Source organism: Orycteropus afer, unplaced genomic scaffold (genome assembly GCF_000298275.1).
Source record: "Orycteropus afer afer isolate SDZICR_OR568_19922 unplaced genomic scaffold, OryAfe1.0 scaffold00294, whole genome shotgun sequence".
Taxonomy (NCBI): domain Eukaryota; kingdom Metazoa; phylum Chordata; class Mammalia; order Tubulidentata; family Orycteropodidae; genus Orycteropus; species Orycteropus afer.
This window is the reverse complement of record NW_006921881.1, coordinates 3,088,412-3,108,020: the sequence shown is the minus strand read 5'-3', so window position 1 is coordinate 3,108,020 and position 19,609 is coordinate 3,088,412. Positions and strand designations below refer to the sequence as shown.

The window sequence follows — 19,609 nt, the reverse complement described above, 5'->3', positions numbered from 1 at the left end:
AGAGTCGCTGGGTGGTGTTGATGTTATCACACTTGGCTGCTAACTGAAAGGGTGGGAGTTTGAGTCCATCCACAGGTGCCTCAGAAGAAAGACCTGGCAATTTATTCTTAAAAATTCAGCCACTGAAAAACCCTATGGAGGATGAGTTGGAATCAACTAGATGGCAACTGGTTACTATTCAATTGTTTATAGCAAATATTCTCTACTGAGCTGATATACTAAATGCTAGGACACAAATCCCTTATATTTTATTGAGAATTTACTTCCCCATAATCTTCTAGAATACCTCACTTCATTACATATACAAGTGTCCTTTGAAATGCCAATAACAGAGTTAGCTGCCTAAAATAGACACCCATTTAACTCTGCAGACTGGGACCTTTTCTGACTAGTGTTCTGGAAGGAACTTTGGATTTGAGGCAAAATTATGGGAAGAGTCTGAATATAAAAATTATTTTCTCATGGGTTCACTTTGAAGTTTATTAATCTTGTCATTTTGCTTTTTCCTTCATGTCATCTTAGAAAGTGATTCCTTGCTTTGAAAGGGAACTCTGCGGAATTTAGGCACAACTATAATGGCTGCTGCCTCCCCACTGAGAAATTTGGAGGATGAGGTGCTGTGCTCCATCTGTCTTGACTACTTGAGAGACCCAGTAACTATTGACTGTGGCCATGTCTTCTGCTACCACTGCATTATTAAAGTCTGTGAATCCACCAGGCAGCCCCCGTATTGTTCTCTCTGCAAGACAGCCTTTAAGAAAGAGAATATCCGCCATGTGTGGCAGATGGCCAGCCTGGTGGAGAACATCTGGAGAATGAAGGTAGATGAGGAAAGACAACCCAGAGAGGACAGAGCACCTGAGCAAAGAGCAGAGAAGCTGTGTGGGCGACATCTGGAGAAACTCCATTATTATTGCAAGGATGACCAGCAGATACTGTGTGTGATGTGTCGGGAGTCCAGAGAGCACAGGCACCATGCTGCTGTTCTCCTCGACAAGGCTGCCCAGCCTTATCGGGTAAGAAGCCTGTTGAACCCCAGTTCTGTTCTTGTTGCCAAAAATTCTAAAGTACCTTCTAGGATAAGTTCCAAATTTTTTAGCATGGTAAGTCCTTGGTAAAATGCTACCCTTTGGATTTAGAATAAGAAAACTGGTTTGTTTCTTTATCTTTTATAACAGTATCTTAGTTATCTAGTGCTGCTATAACAGAAATACCATGAGTGGATGGCTTTAACAAATATAAATTTGTTCTCTCACAGTTTAGAAGGCTAGAAGTCCATAGTGGCTAAGGCACTTGACTACTAACCAGAAGGCTGGAGGTTCAAACCCACCAGCCACTCCTCGGAAGGAAGGTTGGGCAATCCTACTTCCATAGTGATACTGCCTCGGAAACCCAAGGAGGGGTCGCTATGAGTCGGGGCCGACTCGACGGCAAATAACAACAACAACAACAAGGACCTCTAAGGAAGGCTTTTCTCTCTGTCATTTGTGGGGGAAGGTCCTTGTCTTCTTCCAACATCTATGGTCCCAGTGTCCCTTGGCGATCTCTGTGTCATGGCAGCAATCTTCCCTTGGGTCTAGGAGGTTCTCATCGCAGGGACTTTGTCCAAAGAATGAACTCCACTCCTGGCTCTTCTTCCTTGGTGGTGATGAGGTCCCTGGTTCCTCCAGGTGATCAGCTAGCAACCTAGTGGCAGGTTGATTACATTGGGCCACTTTCATTATGGAAAGGGCAGTGTTTTGTTCTTGCTGGGATAGACACTTACTTTGGATATGTATTTGCCTTCCCTGAACACAATGCTTCTGCCAGAACTACCATACATGGATTTACAGAATACCTTACTCACCATCATGGTATCCTACACAACATTGCCTCAGATCAAGGGACTCACTTCAAAGCAAATGAACTGCAGCAATGGGCATATGCTCATGTAATTTACTGGTATTAGCATATTCTGCATCATCCTGAAGCAGATGGCTTGATAGAATGATGGAATGGCTTTCTGAACACACAGTTATGACACAATCCAGGTGGCAGTACTTTGCAGGGCTGTGGAAATTCTCTTCAGGAAGTTGTATATGCTATAAAGCAGAATCCAGTTTATGGTGCTGTTTCCCCAATAGCCAGGATTCATACGTCCAGAAACCAAGAGGTAGAAATGGGAGTAGCACAACTCAGTATTATCCCTAGTGACTTACTAAAAAAAAAAAATTTGCTCCTTGTCCCCATGACCCTGTGCTCTGTGAGTCTGGAGGTCTTAGCTCCAAAGGGAGGAATGCTTTCACCTGGAGACACAGCACTGATTCCACTGAACTGGAAGTTAAGAATGCTACCTGGTCACTGTGAGCTCCTCATTCCTCAGGGTCAACAGGCAAAGTACTGATCCTGATTACCAAAGGGAAATCAGATTGATATTACATAATGAAGCTAAAGAAGAATATATCTGGAATACAGGAGATCCCTTAGGGAGTCTCTTAGTACTAGCATGCCCTGTGATTAAAATTAATGGAAAACTACAACTCAATTCCAACATGACTACCAATATCCCAGACCCTTCAGGAGTGAAGGTTTGGGTCACTTCACCAGGCAAAGAGCCATGATCAGCTGAGGTGCTTGCTGAGGGTAAAGGGAATACAGAATGATTGGTGGAAGAAGGCAGTTCCAAATACCAACCGCATGACCAGGTGCAGAAACTAGAACTGTAATTGTTATGAGTATTGCTTCCTTGTATGTGTGCATCAAATATGTTTGCTTTCTTCACTTGTAAAATATAAGATGTCAATGGAGCTAATGGATTTTCAGTTGTACATGTGTTAGTTGTATCATGTTAGGTGCGAAGATGACTTTATAATTACCTTTATTTAGAGCTTATGTATGATTTAGGAAGATACATACAGGTGCCAAGTTGACAAGGGGTAGACTGTGATGGTTAAGGTTGTGTATCAACTTGGCTGGTCCATGATTCTCAGTGATTTGGCAGTTATGATATAGTTAGGCAGTTTTGTAATGGTGTAATTTGGCAATTATGTAATGGTGCAGTCATCCCCCATTTTGTGATCTTATATAACATAATCACCTCCATGATGAGATCTGCTATGAGCAGCCAATTTATTGAAGGAAGTTTCCTTGGTGGTGTGGCCTGTCTCCAGTATATAAATGGATGTTCCAGCAAGGCTCTTGCTTGCTCTGTATCCTCATCATCTGACTACCAGTTCTTGGGGTTAGTCAGCCTCCATACCCTGTGAGCTAGCAGCCTGGCAGCCAGCAGCCTACCATCTTACCTTACAATCTTGGGATTCATTGGCCTTCACAGCCTGTAAGCCAGCAACCTGCCATCTTACTTGCCTATCTTAGATTCATCAGTCTCTGCAGCCTGTGATCCAGCAGCCTGCTGTCTAACCTACTGATCTTGAGTTCGTCAGCCCCTGCAGCTACATGAGTCAGGAGAAGCCTCTACAGTGTAAGCCATTTCCTTGAGATAAATCTCTCTCTCTCTCTCTCTACGTATATATATACACATATGTACACACACACACGCACACACATATACTTGGTAAAGTGGAGGGTCAGCAAAGAAGGAGAAGACTTTCAACAAAACAGATTGACACGGCGGCTGTGGTGGGCTGAGGTATAGCAAGGATTGTGGGAATGGTGCATAACTGGGCAGTGTTTCATTCTGTTTCATTTTGTTATATACAGGGTCACTATGAGTTGGAGCCAACCCAATGGCACCTAACAACAGATATATATATATATATAAGCTCTGGTAGCATAGTGCCTAAGGCACTTGACTGCTAACCAGAAGGCTGGTGGTTCAAACCCACCAGCCACTCCTCGGAAGAAAGGTTGGGCAATCTACATCCGTAATGATACTACTGCCTTAGAATCCCCAAGAGGGGTCACTATGAGTTGGGGCCAACTCGACGGCACATAACAACAACATATATATATATATATATTTCACTGGTTTTGCTTCTCTAGAGAATCCAGCCTAAGATAGTAAGTCTAACTCATTGCTTTGATGTCTTGGTTTCCAAGACATTTGCATCAGATCTCAATCAGAAATACAGATACCAGCACTTCTGAGAGCCTTGTTGGTATATAACTTCAAATTGTGTGCTCTCTATCACATAATCTCTATAAAATATTTTTGAGGATATCAAACCTGTATTAAAATCTCCTATATAAATTTCCTTTTAGAATTTAATTCCAGGGAAAATGTTATGTCCTCTGAGATGTTAGCATGCTTCCTTTTGTCTACTAAAGAAGCAAGATGTAATTTATTGTTTCCCTTTTTTTCTTGGCTGACAGGAATTTTAAACTAATTTAATCATTCTCTCAATAATTTAGAGTTAGCATAAATAATTTCCCTCACTTTTTGGGGCTTATTTTCTATTTCTATGTTATAATTTTCATATAAATTATATTTTTGATGGAAAGGGACAGAGTGAACATAAATAAAAACTATACCATAAGTCTTAATATTTGTAATGTAATGAATTATTGTTTTATCTCATTTATAAGAAATTGTTCCAAGCCAACATAGCACTCACTGTGTCTCTTTTTCATTAACTAGAATGGAAACTGTCCCACATGACTATTATTATACTACATAGGGTCAAAGACAGAAGCCCTGGTGGTAAGTGCTAAGTTACTAACCTAAAGTTTGGCAGTTTGAATCTACCTAGCAGCTCTATGGGAGGAAAGATGCAATCTGCTTTCATAAAGATTACAGCCTAAGAAACCCTATGCAGCAAGTCTACACTGTCCTATACAGTCACTCTCAGTTGGAATTGATTCAATAGCACATAATAGGAAGGGCCAAGACTTTCTGATTTCACACTGGTATTAATCTCTTTTCCTATTGAGGTCATTTTTATCCTGATCTTGAGATTATCCATGTTTATTTCCATAGAATAAAATTCTAAACCATCTGAAGTTTCTGAAGGGAGATAAGGACCGGATTCAGAATTTCCAGTCTATAGGAGAAGATGAGATTCAGGCCCTGCTGGTAAGAGAAGTCCTGAGTGAGTATTCTGTGTACATGTGTGTGTCAAGGAGTGGAGGAAAATGAAGGAGAGGAAGGTGTTGGAAGGGATATGCATTCTGAACTTATCCCCATAAGATCTAACAAATGTTCTGTTTCCTAGTCTCTCAGAAAAAAATCATCTTTCTCTTTCTACGTTTGCTGTAGACAAAATTCCAGAACCACAGACAAGACATTGTGTCAGTGTTTGAACAGGGCCATCAGTTCTTAAGAGAGAGGGAGCAGTACCTTTTGGAATGTCTGGAGGGGCTAGAGCAAGAGCTTACTGAAGGGAGGAACAGTCATGTTACCAAGGGCTCTGAGGAGGTCATCCGGCTTGGGACCCTGATTTCTGAGTTGGAGAAGAAAGCTCGGCAGCCAGCACTTGAACTTTTGCAGGTGAGAGACCAACTAAACTTTATCTGACTCCTCTTATTCCAAGTTGCACTGTGTCCCCCGCTTAGCAAGAGATTTGGACAAGGAGTTAGGAGAGAGTTATTTTCACTTATTAAATTATTTGATAAGCTAATCAGCTAACCAGTAGGTCTTAAGCCTCATATTGCAGTGACCAGGAGACTGTAATATGCATAGGCCATACAATGAAATAGTAAAATCCATACATTTATAATTACAAAAAAATAATAATCAAGGGTTAAATCTTGTAGTCAGACTGGAGGCTACAGGAATTCCGGAAAAGACTAGAGTTTACTTACAGAAGGCTTCATGGAAGAAGAGGGTCTTAATGTTGGCCTTGAGGAAAATGTAAAGATTTGGTTTAGCAAAAAGAAGGCACTGACCACTTCCATTTGGCGAGGCCAGGGGAGAGGAGGAAGGTGGTGGTTAGAATTAGGTAAATGAATGCGGTGATAAACTTAGTATATGTGTGGGAAATGGGTATAGGTGATGAGCAGATAGGAAGGGGTATGGAGTGAAGGGAACTACGTTTCTGGAGGAGTCAGTTTATGTGAGGAAGAAGTTAAGAGAAAATGAGATAGGTAAGATGGAGCCAACTGAGGAGAGACTTTCCAAGGCAAGCTGAGATTTCAGTCTTAACTGACTGACAGACAATAAGATTCTTATAATTTAGAGACAGGGAAATAGAGTTGTTTAGGAAGATTAATCTGTCAATTATATAGATTGGTTTGAAGGAGAAAGTAAAAAGGAGGAAGGGTCCTCTTAAAAGAATCTGCTCAAAGACTCTTACAGAAATGAAAATAGAAAGTATTTTGAGACTGAAGTGGGACAACATAGGACAGATATTTTAAAAAACCAATCAATGTGATTTTTCAAATTATCCTCTCTTAGGCTTATTTTCGCAACTATAAAAATAAGTACAATATTTTACACAGTGCTTGATCTCAGAAGCTTGTGTTATGAAGAATAAAAAATTTTTTAAATGGCAGGTGGATGTGTGAATGAAATCAAATGTATATACTAAGGATTTCATAACAGTACCTTCCTTTTTCTTTGACACACTAAAGAAAGGTGTTTACCTTCACTATCCAGAGAGTTCTTCACATGACTCCATATTACCATCACACTCCTGGTGCAGTTAAGAGGGAAGCCTTAGGTAGTAACTCTCTGAAGGACAATCTCATTTAGGGACAGTCAGAAAGGGCTTTGATATGACCAAAGATATAAAAATGACAGAAAAAGAGCAGTTTTCCTTTCCATTTCCTTCCCTCCAAGAGGGAACTGGATCTAATGGGATAGAGATAGATGGTAGAGGAATGGAGGAAGGGTATAAATCAAGAATGGTTTTCTGAAGGGGGTAGTCTAAACTCAAATGTGGAAAAGAGGGGGAAGGAAACATATGTTCCTAAAACTGACACTACAGCAGAGAGCAGAACAGGTTCAGGCCCATCAGAATAATTTGCTGTTGTGTACCCATTCACCAGTGAGCCCACAGTAGGGAATGATGAGGATGACTTCAAGGACCCTTATTTCCATGACAATGTCTGTGTTCTCTTCCTTTCCAGGACCCAAGTGACATAATAAGCAAGTAAGTGCTGCTTGCTTTTTTCTCTCTTTTTTTTCAAACCACCTATGGTATCCCTTCTTTCTTTCTCTCATGTTAACTGACTGGAATTTGATAAGAACTGGGAAAGGGATTGTTTGGAGAGAAGGCTTCTATAGGGTCAGTTAAAAGATTCCACAGAATGAGGGATGGAGTTCTAGAAAAATTACTGTCATGGAACATATGTTGGGATGGTAATGGGCTGAGAGAGAAATTAAAAGGGGGCAGATAATGAGAAAGTATCAGAGGAAATTTAGAATCCCAACTTTGTTTCTCACCTAGTTTCTTTTCATGTTTCCCCTTCTACCTGCTACTCCTGAATACACTTTCCCACATATTCTGTAGAGCACAGTTCTTTATCAGACTGTCCTCCGTGCTCCACAAACCTTTTTCCTAGTTTCCTGCTCTCTGCCCTTCCAGGGGAAGTGGATGCTTGCATACATCAATCATAGGGGTGATGATTTCTCTGGCAGGGAGTCTGAGGAGAAACGTATGTTAAACAGTTAGCATGGACAGTTTAAAAATCATACTCACACAATACATACTTTTTTTTCGTTCTTTTTTTTTTCTTTGAACAAAGAATAAAAGTCCAGCATTTTGCTAATACACAATTCATCTCCAGAGATATCAAGGACCTACGTCAGCATAAACTGAACATTTACTGTGGGCCAAATACTGGGTAGAAAGAAAGACAATGAGATAGGCTACAAGATCCTGAAGAGTAGAAATCCTGACTAGGGAGACTGAACAGACACATTACCAAAAACCCTAACCAAACCCACTGCCATCAAGTTGATTCTGGCTCATAGAGACCCTATAGGACAGAGTAAAACTACCCCATAGAACTTCCAAGGCTATAAATCTTTGTGGAAGCAGACTGCCTCGTCTTTCTCCTGAGGACCAGCTGGGGGTTTGAACTGCCAACCTTTCGGTTAGCAGCAGAATGCTTTAAACACTGTGTCACCAGGGCTTGACAGACACATTAGAGATGAGTAATTATATAAGAAATGATTGTTACACAGAATAGGTAATACATCTTGCCTTAAAGTAAATTTTGTCTAATTTTAGAAAATTGCTCAGCTTTCTTTTGATTAGTATTTGCATGGTATTTCTTTTTATATCTTTTAACTCATAACTTTTCTGTGTTGCTATTTTTGTAACGTATCTCTTATAAGCAACATATAATTTTTTTATTTTTAATAAGTTCAGTCTGACAGTTTAAAATTTTAAATTACAAATATTTAGTATTTACATCCCTGTAAAATCATTTTCAATTGTATCTTCAAAAGTATTTGCATAGTTGATCAAAATAATATCCTTAAATTATTAATTTTTCTCTTTATGTCTGAATATTTTTCATTTCTTTGTATGTATTTGTATTTTCATCTCCCATGTCTGCCTGCCCTTTTGTCTTAATTAGGTTCATTAACGGTTTATTGATTTTTGTCTTCTATGAGTCTTGCTTTTACTGCATACCATAATTCCTATTATGTAGTATTTTTATTATTACTGTTTTCTAAATATTTGGAATTTTTATTTGATTTACTGTTTAACATAACATTTGTTTAAGATACAAGATATTTGTCAGTGATTTCTTTTTCCTAATAGGAAATTATTTAAATTATTTTTTTAATTATTATATTGAGGTGCATTCTCTACTGCAATGTCAGTATATTCACAAGTTCTTAGTGAAAGACTGTTTGGAGCAGAACACAGACCAGACACTTTTAATGGTGTGATCAATAGGCATTTATTATTCAACAAAATAAACAGGACAGGGATGATTAGCATAGTATCATCAAAGTTCCCCAAAGTTAGGTTCTCATCCAAACATGCCCTATTTCATGTTTTGGGTAAAGAATTCCTAAATTTTTCTTTCCTGGGATTAAATACTGTTCTAGTTACCTAGTGCCGCTCTGACAAGAATATATCACAAATGGGATGGCCTTAACAAACAGGAGTTTATTCTTACAATTTGGAGGCTTTAAGTCCAAGTTCAAAATGCCAGGCTCTAGGGGCTGAGTGAAAGCCCCTCAACCTTGGGGTTCAGCTCTGCCTCCTGCTCCTGGCCCACTGGAGCTAGAGGCGTTTCTTCACTCAGACAGCTGCTGGCTGCTGAGGCTGAGAAGCTCCAAGGTTGACAAGTGAAATGGCACAGTCCCAATGTTACCAGACCACACAGCAGGCCATTATCTTAAGTCCATTGTAAGTCCCACAGTTGGCAGAGCATAGCAGGCTGCTCAACAACGACACGGCTACATGCTGGGTCCAAGCGTGCCATAGGCCAGAGACCATTCCCAAGTCTTCTCCTTATATACAGGAAGCAGACCACATCCCAACGGCAGCTACTCAGCTGCTTGTGGTAGATCCCACCATGGAGTTGATTACCAGTCTCATCATGAGGAATATTACCACCAGCTGCCCAGCCACTCAACCAGGCCCAGCCAAGTTGACGCACAAACATAAGCACCACATTGTGTGTCTGTTGGGAGCCACAGGGGTGGAACCACTCCTCCTTGCTGGCCCAATCCGTGGCTGGATTGTACTATCAGAATGGGGATAGGATAGTTCTTGGACCTTATTTTTCTTAGGTTTGGGGTACCAGTGCACAATCTGAGACATCCTGTTTACTTGCCCTTACTTTAGCAATCTTCTCCCCACCTATCTCTTAGGCTTTAAAAATAATTTGAAATCTTAATTCCAGGTTATTATGATATTTTTTTTTTCCTATGGAGTATGCGTCTTCTTTCCCAATAATTATTTTAACACTTGTAGTTTACTATGCAGAAAAAATTAACTGTATAATTTACTAGATTAGTAATTCATTTTCTCTTTCTTGTTTATCTTGTCTTTCCCTAAATTTAAAACTTTATTTTATTTTCATTTTTCTGGTATGTATTCTCAAGTAATTTTTTCAGAAGGCAAAGCATTAGAAGTTTCTGAGATCTTCCAAGGCAGAAAATGGCTTCCTTCCTTCCTGTTTTGTTAAACATCCTATATAAATGATATATTGGTGGGAAGAGAATATTTGGAAGTCCCTGAGTGGCACAAATGGTTAAGCACTCAACTACAAGCTAAAAGTTTGGTGATTTGAACCTACCCTAGGCACCTCAGAAGACAGCCCTGGCAATCTGCTTCTGAAAGGTCAAAGCCTTGGGAACCCTATGGAACAGTTACATCCTACACACATGGGGTCACCATAGTTGACGAGATGCCAACAACAACAACAGAGACTACTTGGATCATGGCCTTTTTCTCAGAAGTTTATATAACTGACCACTTGCAAATGCTGCTTTCATTTCCTCCCTTTGTTGACTTATAGTTGGTGTGTGTGCATGCACATGTGTTGACAGTGGTAAATTCATGCTTTTCTTTCATGAGTTGCCACTGTGACTCTACTCTCTAGATATCCCCGGAAGAAGTTCTGGATCGAAAAGCCTATCAGTCCAGCAATCAAAAAACAGACAGAAGAATTTTCGGATAAACTTCTTTCATTAGAGAAGGGACTCAGAGGATTCCATGGTAAACAAATGGTTGAAGGAAGGGGTTCTGAGGTTTTGATTCTGACCTTGGCTTCCTCAGAGTTGCTTGTTCTTGTGCAGGTCATTCATACCTGGCAGAGGGAGACAATATATGCAGGACCAAAAACCAGGGAAACTTTCCATGGGACAGTCTAAGAAAATTACCTAGAAAAAGGTAGAATCATAATCACTAGGCCTCACAGTTGGGAAAAAAAAAAAAAATAAGATGCTTCCTATCTAAAGATGAAGTAAAAGAATATTGACAATGTACCAAATATGAGTGACCAATATTGCAGCATTGAGGATGAGAAAGACATAGAGAGGTACATGGGAGGTACAGACAACAAATATGAACCCTTTTACACATAGAGTACTGCGTTGTCAGTGAAGGCAAACATGGGTATATGGGTGGATAGATGGGTGGACAGGCTGAACAATTAGGTATGTCTATGAAATTGAGAGAGTATCCAAGAACATATATAGGGTTGGCAGACAATGGTCCTATAAATTTATGTGGATTATCAGAATTCCCAGGTGTATAGTAGAGCTGACAAGGGGCAAGGTTGTGGTCACTGCTTGGTCACAGCCAGGTACCCAGAGGTACCGAGTAGTTGAAACTGCGGGCTTGGGACCATAGTCGCAGGGGACATCAAGCTCAATTGGCATAACACTATACAAAACATTGTTCCACCTCCTACTTTGGTGAGCAGCGACTGGGATCTTAAAAGCTAACAAGCTGCCATCTAGATGCAACGATGGGTCTTTCCTCGTCCAGAGCAAAGAAGAATGAAGAAAACCAAAATTCATGGAAACAATTAGTTCTAGCGACTGGTATACCATCCCATCTGCAGCCTATACGACTATGAGACCAGAAAAACTAGATGGTGCCCAGCTACCACTGTCATCCACTTGGAAGGGGATCTATGTAGGAGACCCTTGATAGAGAGGGAGAACAATGTGGAACAAACCTCAAAATCATTTGGAGGAAAAAAAAAAAAGTGGGGATCAGGTTTGCTGGTCCAATAGAGCCTGGTGGAACCACTGAGACTGTGGCCCCTAGCTGCCCTTCAGGTCTGGAATTGAACCCACACCTGTGGTTTCCAGCCAAACAAAAGACAGGCATATGAGTTGAACATTTACCTGAGGTAGATACACTCCTTGGAGAGAACAACCATGGGAGAAAAAAGGGCTGCTTATGCACAGGAGACAGCTCAGGGGGCAGAAGTGTATGGAGGGATGGACGATGGACACTGGGAAGAGGTAACTATGGGGAGGAAGTGGGAGGGGAGCTGTTGCATTGTGGTAAATTGTGGTCAATGACATGAGACAAAGTATATGTGAACTGCTGTATGGAAAGTGAATTTGCTCTGTAAATCTTCACCCAAATCACAATTAAAAAAAAAAAAAAAAAGAATATTGAGAGAGTGAACCTCAAAGAGGTATCTTTTGAAAATAGAATAGTTTGATTTAAGACTAAGAATTTAGGATCTAGAATAGAGAGTATACTCCAAGGTCCTCTTTAATGAAGTGTCAAGTTCATTCAGCAGATATTGACATGGATCCTTAAATGAACCATGTTAGATTAGATAATTTTGAGTGTCTCCTGCACTGATTATTCTATGTCCTGTGATCTTTCAGGGAAGCCATCACATGTTTAAGTTGTGTTACCCACCATTAAGAGAATTTGACCTAGAAAGATGTGCTGTCCAAATCACATTATCTTTCTCTTCTTTTCACATTATCTTTCTCTTCTTTCACTCTAGGAAAATTGATAAGGGATCTGGAATATAAGACAAGTGAGTATCTGGAGGGGATGATGTACTGATATCTGTCTCAAATAAAGTAAATTCTCCCACCTAAAATTGCAGCTTCCCCTTGAAACTCCTTTACTTGTGGATCTGCTCTTTAACTAGAAATGTTTTTATGATGGCTAGGCTACCCCAAGTTTTATCCTGAGCCTTTCAAAACAAGATTTCAAAACCACGAAACTTTCCCCAATTTCCCCCATCCATAATTATATCCTACCCCTTCTTTTCCTCACAAGTACCACCACATTGCCTATGCCCTTGAATTTATCATCTATTTTCTCCCTGTGTTTTCTCCATTCTCTAGATATGAGAGCTAATAGTTCTATGAGCACAAGGTCTACGGTAGTCTCTGTCCTGGTCCCCAAAGAGTCTCTCCCACTATTGTTAGGAGGGCTCCAGAGCCCCCTGGACAAAGTCCTTTGGTATCTTTTATGAAGCCACACTTTTATTCTCTTGTCCCCACAGTGAGGATCGTCCTGAATTCCCAGACAGCCAATGGCTACCTCTCAGTGTCTCCGAATGGGAAGAGTATGATATTCACTGGCTTGTGGATGAACAAATACCAACATGGTCAGCGATTTGATCCTGAGCCTGGTGTGCTAGGCAGCAAGGGCTTCACCTGGGGCAAAGTGTACTGGGAAGTGAAAGTGGATAGGATATGGTGGGGAGCAGAGGAGGAGGAAGAAGCAATGAAATATAGGAGTGGAGCCAGAGGTGTGTTTAGCAGTAGCTATCTTGGTGGATTCATAGGCATCACTGATGGATATAGTTCTACTGGATATAGAAATGAGAATGAAGAGTTGGAAGAGGAATGGTCTCAGGAAAATGGAATATGGTCAAAATTCTGCCTGGTGGGAGTGGCAAGAGAGTCTGTAATGAGAAGAGGATTTCTCAACTTCACTCCTGAGGAGGGATTCTGGACTCTGCAGCTGTCTTCAGCTGGAGTCTATATATGTGCTAGCCCCGAGCCTTTCCAGATCCTGTCCTACTGTCCAAGGCAGATTGGAGTTGCTCTGGATTACGATGGGGGGAAGGTAACCTTTACCAATGCTAGAACTCAGGAGTTTATCTATGAATTCTCATCTTCCTTCACTGAAAGACTTTTCCCTTTCCTGTGGCTTAATTGCATGAGATCCAGACTTACACTGAGACCCTGAGAGGAGACCTAATGGGCTTAGCCCTAGGTTATTTCATTTATTCCTTATTCCTCTGTATCTATCCAAACTTTCTAACTCAACTAACTGTCCTGCTGGGGTTCCGAGTCCCCTTAACTGACTGCAGCAATATGGTACATAGTCAGGTGTCAGGAGTCCTTTCTGCTTCATCACTAGAGTGAGAAGGATAATATTTGATCTGCTTTATCTACAGTGGAAGGATTGAAATGTCTTCAAAGTACTTATTAAAATGAGTGCTATTATTAATCATTGTCTTCTGTTGCCTCTGATTTGGTCCTTGTCTTCATCTGCCACTAAGACAAAGGTCAGAGAAAGAGTGACTGTGTCATAGGATCACAACTTCTGCTACTAATGTTGTTGTTGTTTATGTGCCATTGAGTCGGACCCGACTCATAGCAACCCCTCCTTGGGTTTCTGAGGCAGTATTACTACGGAAGTAGATTGCTCCATCTTCCTTGCAAGGAGTGGCTGGTGGGTTTGAACCGCCAGTTAGCAGTCAAGTGCTTTAGGCACTCTGCTACCAGAGCTCCTTCTGCTACTAATAGTAATTGACTAAGGAGGTCTGGTGGCGTAATACCTAAGGCATTTGACTGCTAACCAGAAGGCTGGCAGTTCAAACCCACTAGCCATTCCACAGAAGGAAGACTGGGCAATCTGTTTCCGTAAAGATTTACTGCCTCAGAAACCCAAAGGGGGTCACTAAGAGTCAGAATTGACTCAATGGCAGTGAGTTTGGTTTGTTCTTTTTATAGCATCCATATCCATTTCTAAAGCACCTTCATTGTCACACACTCTCTCCTGACATCTTTCTAACCAGCTGAGGAAACATTTTCATACAATTCATGCCCAATAAGGCATTTGATCTTTTTATATTTAGAGATTTGAGATACCTGGAGTAGCAATTGGCTTATTTATTTCTGCTCTAGTCTTATAATCTCTACAACAAGAAGGGAGGGAGGAAACATAAAGTTCGGACATGTATGTGTTTTTATAAATCACTTGATCCTTAAGTAAGTCTGTCAGCTGAGTTTTGAGATTGTAGACATAGATATTTAGTTCAGGTTAAATTAGTAGTCTTAGCTATATAAGTAACAGAAAACTAATTCGGCTAATTTTAGAGGAAAGAATGTTATTTAAAAAATATTGGGGTATGTAGAGCACCACAAGGGAGTGACATTCATGTTTACCCTCTTGCAAATTCTGGAGGCACCATGTGTTGTCATGAAGAGCCAGAGTGGGAGTCAAGTGGAAGGTGCAGCAAGGGGGAGGAAGGCTTGGAGGCATCACCAGAACTTGAGGGGATTGTCAGGATTATCAGTATGGAAACAACGCATCATGCACACATACAAGCTGGTGCTCCTGGGTTTAGGAGGTGTGGAGACATTTAGTTCAATTCAGAATAGTTTATTGGAAAATAGGACCAAGTAAGAGAAGAGCCCTATGTTCTGGATGTACATGCATCAATATAAGAAAATTGAAGTAGACTGCCAATAATGTATGCTCAGAATCCTCGATTTAGCAGAGACAAAGCAGTTTACAACTTTTTTTTAATACAGTGAATGGTGAAGGATTTTAGTTAGTATATTCTGTTACAGCTCAGTGCATGTTTAATGACTTACAGAGCCGAGGGAACAGATTTTATCGGTTAAAGATATTCTAATGATTTCGATTGGAAAAAATGTGACCCAGAGTAACAAAGACAGTGGTGAAACTATTCCTCATTAGAATCTTTTGCAAAGTCAGAGACTTATATTATGAAGCCTTTGTGGTGCAGTGGTTAAGTGCTCACCCACCAGCCACTCCACAGGAGAAAGACGTGGTGGCCTGCTTCCATAAAGATTACAGCCTAGGAAGCCCTATGCGCCAGTTCTACTCTGTCCTATAGCATTGCCATGAGTTGGAATCAACTCAACTAAGCACCAACAGAAAAGAGCCCTAAGAAAGAAATCATTTCTGATGCTAGAACCACAGTCAGCAGCAGATGTGAGCCTCATCACAGAAATGAAGAACTGTTGCCTATTTCAAAAATGCCAGCCTTGCAGTCTTCAAAAAATAAATCTGCAGACTATTTTATCCTTGTTTTATATATTTTATGAAGAATTTAGATCTCAAATTCATTTGTACAAGTTTCCTGCAGTAAAAAAATGCTGTTTTCTTTGAAAACAACAGAAGTTCCCCATTGTAATAAAAGTTACAACAAATGTGCCTTTGATTTGGTCCTAACTTTATTCTAGCATGATTATCATAAAGGATGAATTTCAATTGTTAGATAGTGTGACAATAATAAAATTTCACATTGAACCTTTTTATCATGATTCCTAGCTACCCATACAAGAAAATATTGAACTGTTATATTCTATCAAACTCATTGTAGCAGGTAACTTTCTGGAGTTATTGAAACCATTTAGTGATTAAGGAATATCATGCTGCTTTATATTCTAATTAAAGTCATGCTTAATTCTTTGAAAAAAAAATTGACTGTCCATAGGAAAGAAAACAGGATGAATATTTTCTATGGCTTTTAAAGCTAAAACATATAATGCTCTAAACCTTGTTTTACTGTCAGATTAAACTGCAGTTTTTATGGGTATTTCCCTTTTAGTAAATATAAAAAATAATAAGAGAAAGATCACAGAATGTCTGGTGGACTGGAAGCAAGTTTGTTAGCCACACACCAGGAATGGTGTCCACAATCATGTTACAGAAACAATGTCATGAAGATGGCTGCCACTACCTCCGCTGATGCTACTTGGCAGTGACCACTGCTGCCAGGACAATTCCCTTTGCTAACTTTGGACTTTGGATGTTGCTATTCCTGTTATTGTCACACTTGTTATGATAGATCCTTCATAGTCCCTAGCTCTTCATGCAGTTAACTCCTGGATCAAAATCTGGCAGTGGTCCATCTGATTGCAGAGTGCAGGGTGCATGCCTGTGCACCAGCAAGGCCTGTACCCTAGAAGGATTGGGAAAATGTCTTTCCAGCTTCTGTGATAAGAAGTGGTATCATCAAGACTCATGGCATCTAAGACATGGAAGCACATACTAGTTACCTAAAAGAATGATGAAAGTTACATTATAATCTATTCCTTTGCCTCTCAAACTTCAACACCCATCCTTCTTCCCACATTTAAATATCCAACAAACAAATGGAAAAGATGCTCCCATCTAGCATTATGCATAAAACCCAAAACATCCTCACCCTCTGCCTAAAGGAGAGACTAAAACTTCCTCAGTTATTATATCTAACCCAAAAGTCAGGATATTTTGATGAAATCTACTCTAGTAGTTCCATTATGATTGCATATAAAAATTCTTGAACATGTGATTACACTCACTCCTCTGTTATGGGCATGGTTATGTTCCAAAGGACAAGGACAAGGAGGGGGATGCAGAGGTGTCCCAGAGCCCAGACCCTTGGAACTGCTATGCTAGCAGGCACTGTTGTGCTCTGGACCCCGCCATCAGAGCTGGCCTACAGTAGACCTGGGGCCAGCAGCTGGAGTAGAAGTATAGTTGGCTACCCTGAGGCTCGGGCAACCAGCAGGCCTGCACTTAAGACAGTCAGTGAGGGTGGCCTGTGTCCATGCCCCTACCCACACCACCCCACAAGCCAACCCCTCTGCAGGCTGGTGAGTACCCCATAGAAAGGAGCAACTTACTGCTGGTGTTGGAGGCCTTGGGATCTGAGGCTGAGGGCCTGGATACTGTACAGCTGCTCTGAAGAGCAGAGCAGCCCAGGTTGCACAGGCGAAAGGGGTGGCTGGCTTCTGCTGTAGCCCTCAGATCCTGAATTGCCCCCAGTACCCTTCCTGCTGCAAGACTTGGTCTCTCCATGGCACTTGAGTAGAGGGGAGCAGCAGCAGCAGCTCCCTCAACCTTGCCTCCTCCTAGGCTCCTCCGGCCACTTGTGAGCCCTTCTCCGAATAACTCCCTTAAAGTCGGCCTCAGTCCCCTCTTCCTCACGAAGTGCTGCAACAACGGCTCTGGTAGTAGGTATGGGACGCCAAGGGGCCTTCTGGAGAGCTGGCTGCTTCAGTCATGGGTGGTTCTGCTGGCCAGGAGCGGTATGCAGGAAAGAAACCAGGTTAATTCGCAAGATAGTTGCAAAGTAAATTTTTTACTATTGTCATAATTGTCAGATAACAGGATAGTCTGGTATGAATGATGAATGGTTTAATACTATGTATATAATATATACATATATAATATATATGGTGAATGATACATGTATCCAAATCCAAAAATCCAAACCCACTGCTATCAAGTTGATTCCGACTCACAGCAACTCCCATTGGGTTTCCAAGGCAGTAAATATTTGTGGAGATTTATGGAGGTTCTTCTTCCACAGAGTCACTAGTGAGCTGGAAATTCAAGCCAACTTTCTGGTCAGCAGTCAAATGCCTTAGGCACTGTGCCACCAGAGCTCCTTAATACATCTGTAGTATATATAATATAAAGTTAGCTACTATCAACATAGGAGCTCTGGCGGCGTAGTGCCTAAGGCACTTGACTGCTAACCAGAAGGCTGGCGGTTCAAACCCACCAGCCACTTCTCGGAAGGAGGGTTGGGCAATCTACTTCCACAGTGATACTGCCTCGGAAACCCAAAGAGGAGGGGTTGCTATGAGTCAGGTCTGACCCGACGGCACATAATAACAACAACACTAGCAACATACCCTACATAAGATAGTAGAAAGGATAGAGAAGAAAAGATGAAATGTTAAAATTTAAAAAAAAATAAAAAATCAGTGAAGCCTGAAGTCTAAAGATTTGGACTTTAACCATTGAACTAACATTCTAATTATTCATTCTGATTCTCCAATTCTAAATGAATGTTATGAGGTCTTGCTTTCATGCTATGCCATGACCATGGCTACCTTGCAGTAAACTATAGAAGGTTATGCATGACAATAGATAAATAAATAAGTAAATAAACTTACTTTGTGAGTGGCATAGCAAGGATGAAAATATGTATCAATACAGCATTTCTCAGTTTTGCAATTGGTCAGATCTCTGGAATAAATTTCTTTTTCACTGCATACTCCTGATTTCCTTGCTTATTCCAAGGCCAGCTGCTTTTTTTTGGGTGATAGATTAAAATATAAAAGCAGTGATTTTCATTAGTGTCAACCTATTTATTCAGAGATAGTAAATCCAGAGGTGTAGGGCTGGCAGAAGCATGTGAGTAGGCAAAGCAGATTCAGTGAGGATAAAAAATGGCCTATTCCAAAGTAGAAGGCATCCAGTACAACTTCCACTAGGAGGTCAGGTTCACATCTGTCCATGATGTAACAGTGGTGTTTCAGATTCATTACCAGTTGCTGTCTAGTTGACTCCAACTCATGGTAACCTCATGTGCATCAGAGTAGAACCGTGCTCCATAGAGTTTTCAATGGCTGGTTTTTCAGAAGTAGATCATCAGTCCTTTCTTCCAAGGCACCTCTGGGTGAACTTGAACCTCCCACCTTTCAGATATCAATCGAGTGTGCAGCACCCAGGGACTTCTTTAGGATTCATTATTGCTGGCAAATTGAGCTATGGTAGGAGCCAAGTCACCTTTGCTGTGAGAAAATTCACACATAGTCGTCATGTCACCATGACTGTCTTGTTCATATATCCATTGATCAAATATTGGATTATCAGTGGAAAGAGGATGTCTACAAAGAAGGTTATTTCAGCCACCTGATAAATTGAGAGCCTCCTCTTCAATGGGGGTCTTTCGTTGAATATTTCATTGGAACACAGATATTTCCACATTCTGAGCCCATTCCAAGAAGTCTATCTTAGATATATTTCCAAAAATCCAGTGCCCAGACCTCAAATTTTCTTCTTTCACATTATTGGCCATCTAGCAAACGTTTGGCCACTACTTAGGAATTAGTGTAACCTTAACCTCAGACCATTGCTCATCATCCAGCCAAACTCGGTAATGAGCTATACCTTTCAAAATTCTGTAGACTATGATATTTTGGGGAGCTCGGGTAGCATAGTGCCTAAGGCACTTGACTGCTAACCAGAAGGCTGGAGGTTCAAACCCACCAGCCACTCCTTGGAAGGAA

General features: G+C 40.8%; 1 protein-coding gene across 1 annotated transcript; it reads left to right on the top strand.

Moving 5' to 3' along the window:
- The first annotated feature begins 575 nt into the window (after window positions 1-575).
- On the top strand, window positions 576-13,529 carry LOC103205984 (tripartite motif-containing protein 26-like). The gene is made up of 7 exons (XM_007951424.1): window positions 576-1,016; window positions 4,916-5,011; window positions 5,195-5,425; window positions 7,006-7,028; window positions 10,450-10,565; window positions 12,328-12,360; window positions 12,838-13,529. The coding sequence occupies exons 1-7, from the start codon at window positions 576-578 to the stop codon at window positions 13,527-13,529; spliced, it is 1,632 nt and encodes a 543-aa protein (XP_007949615.1).
- The last annotated feature ends 6,080 nt before the right edge of the window (window positions 13,530-19,609 follow it).

Excerpts from the sequence above, each read along its gene's own strand:
- LOC103205984 (XM_007951424.1), top strand. The coding sequence starts at position 576 with ATGGCTGCTGCCTCCCCACTGAGAAATTTGGAGGATGAGGTGCTGTGC. Across the intron at positions 1,017-4,915 it reads AGGCTGCCCAGCCTTATCGG|AATAAAATTCTAAACCATCT; the intron begins GTAAGAAGCCTG and ends TTATTTCCATAG. Across the intron at positions 10,566-12,327 it reads GGGACTCAGAGGATTCCATG|GAAAATTGATAAGGGATCTG; the intron begins GTAAACAAATGG and ends CTTTCACTCTAG.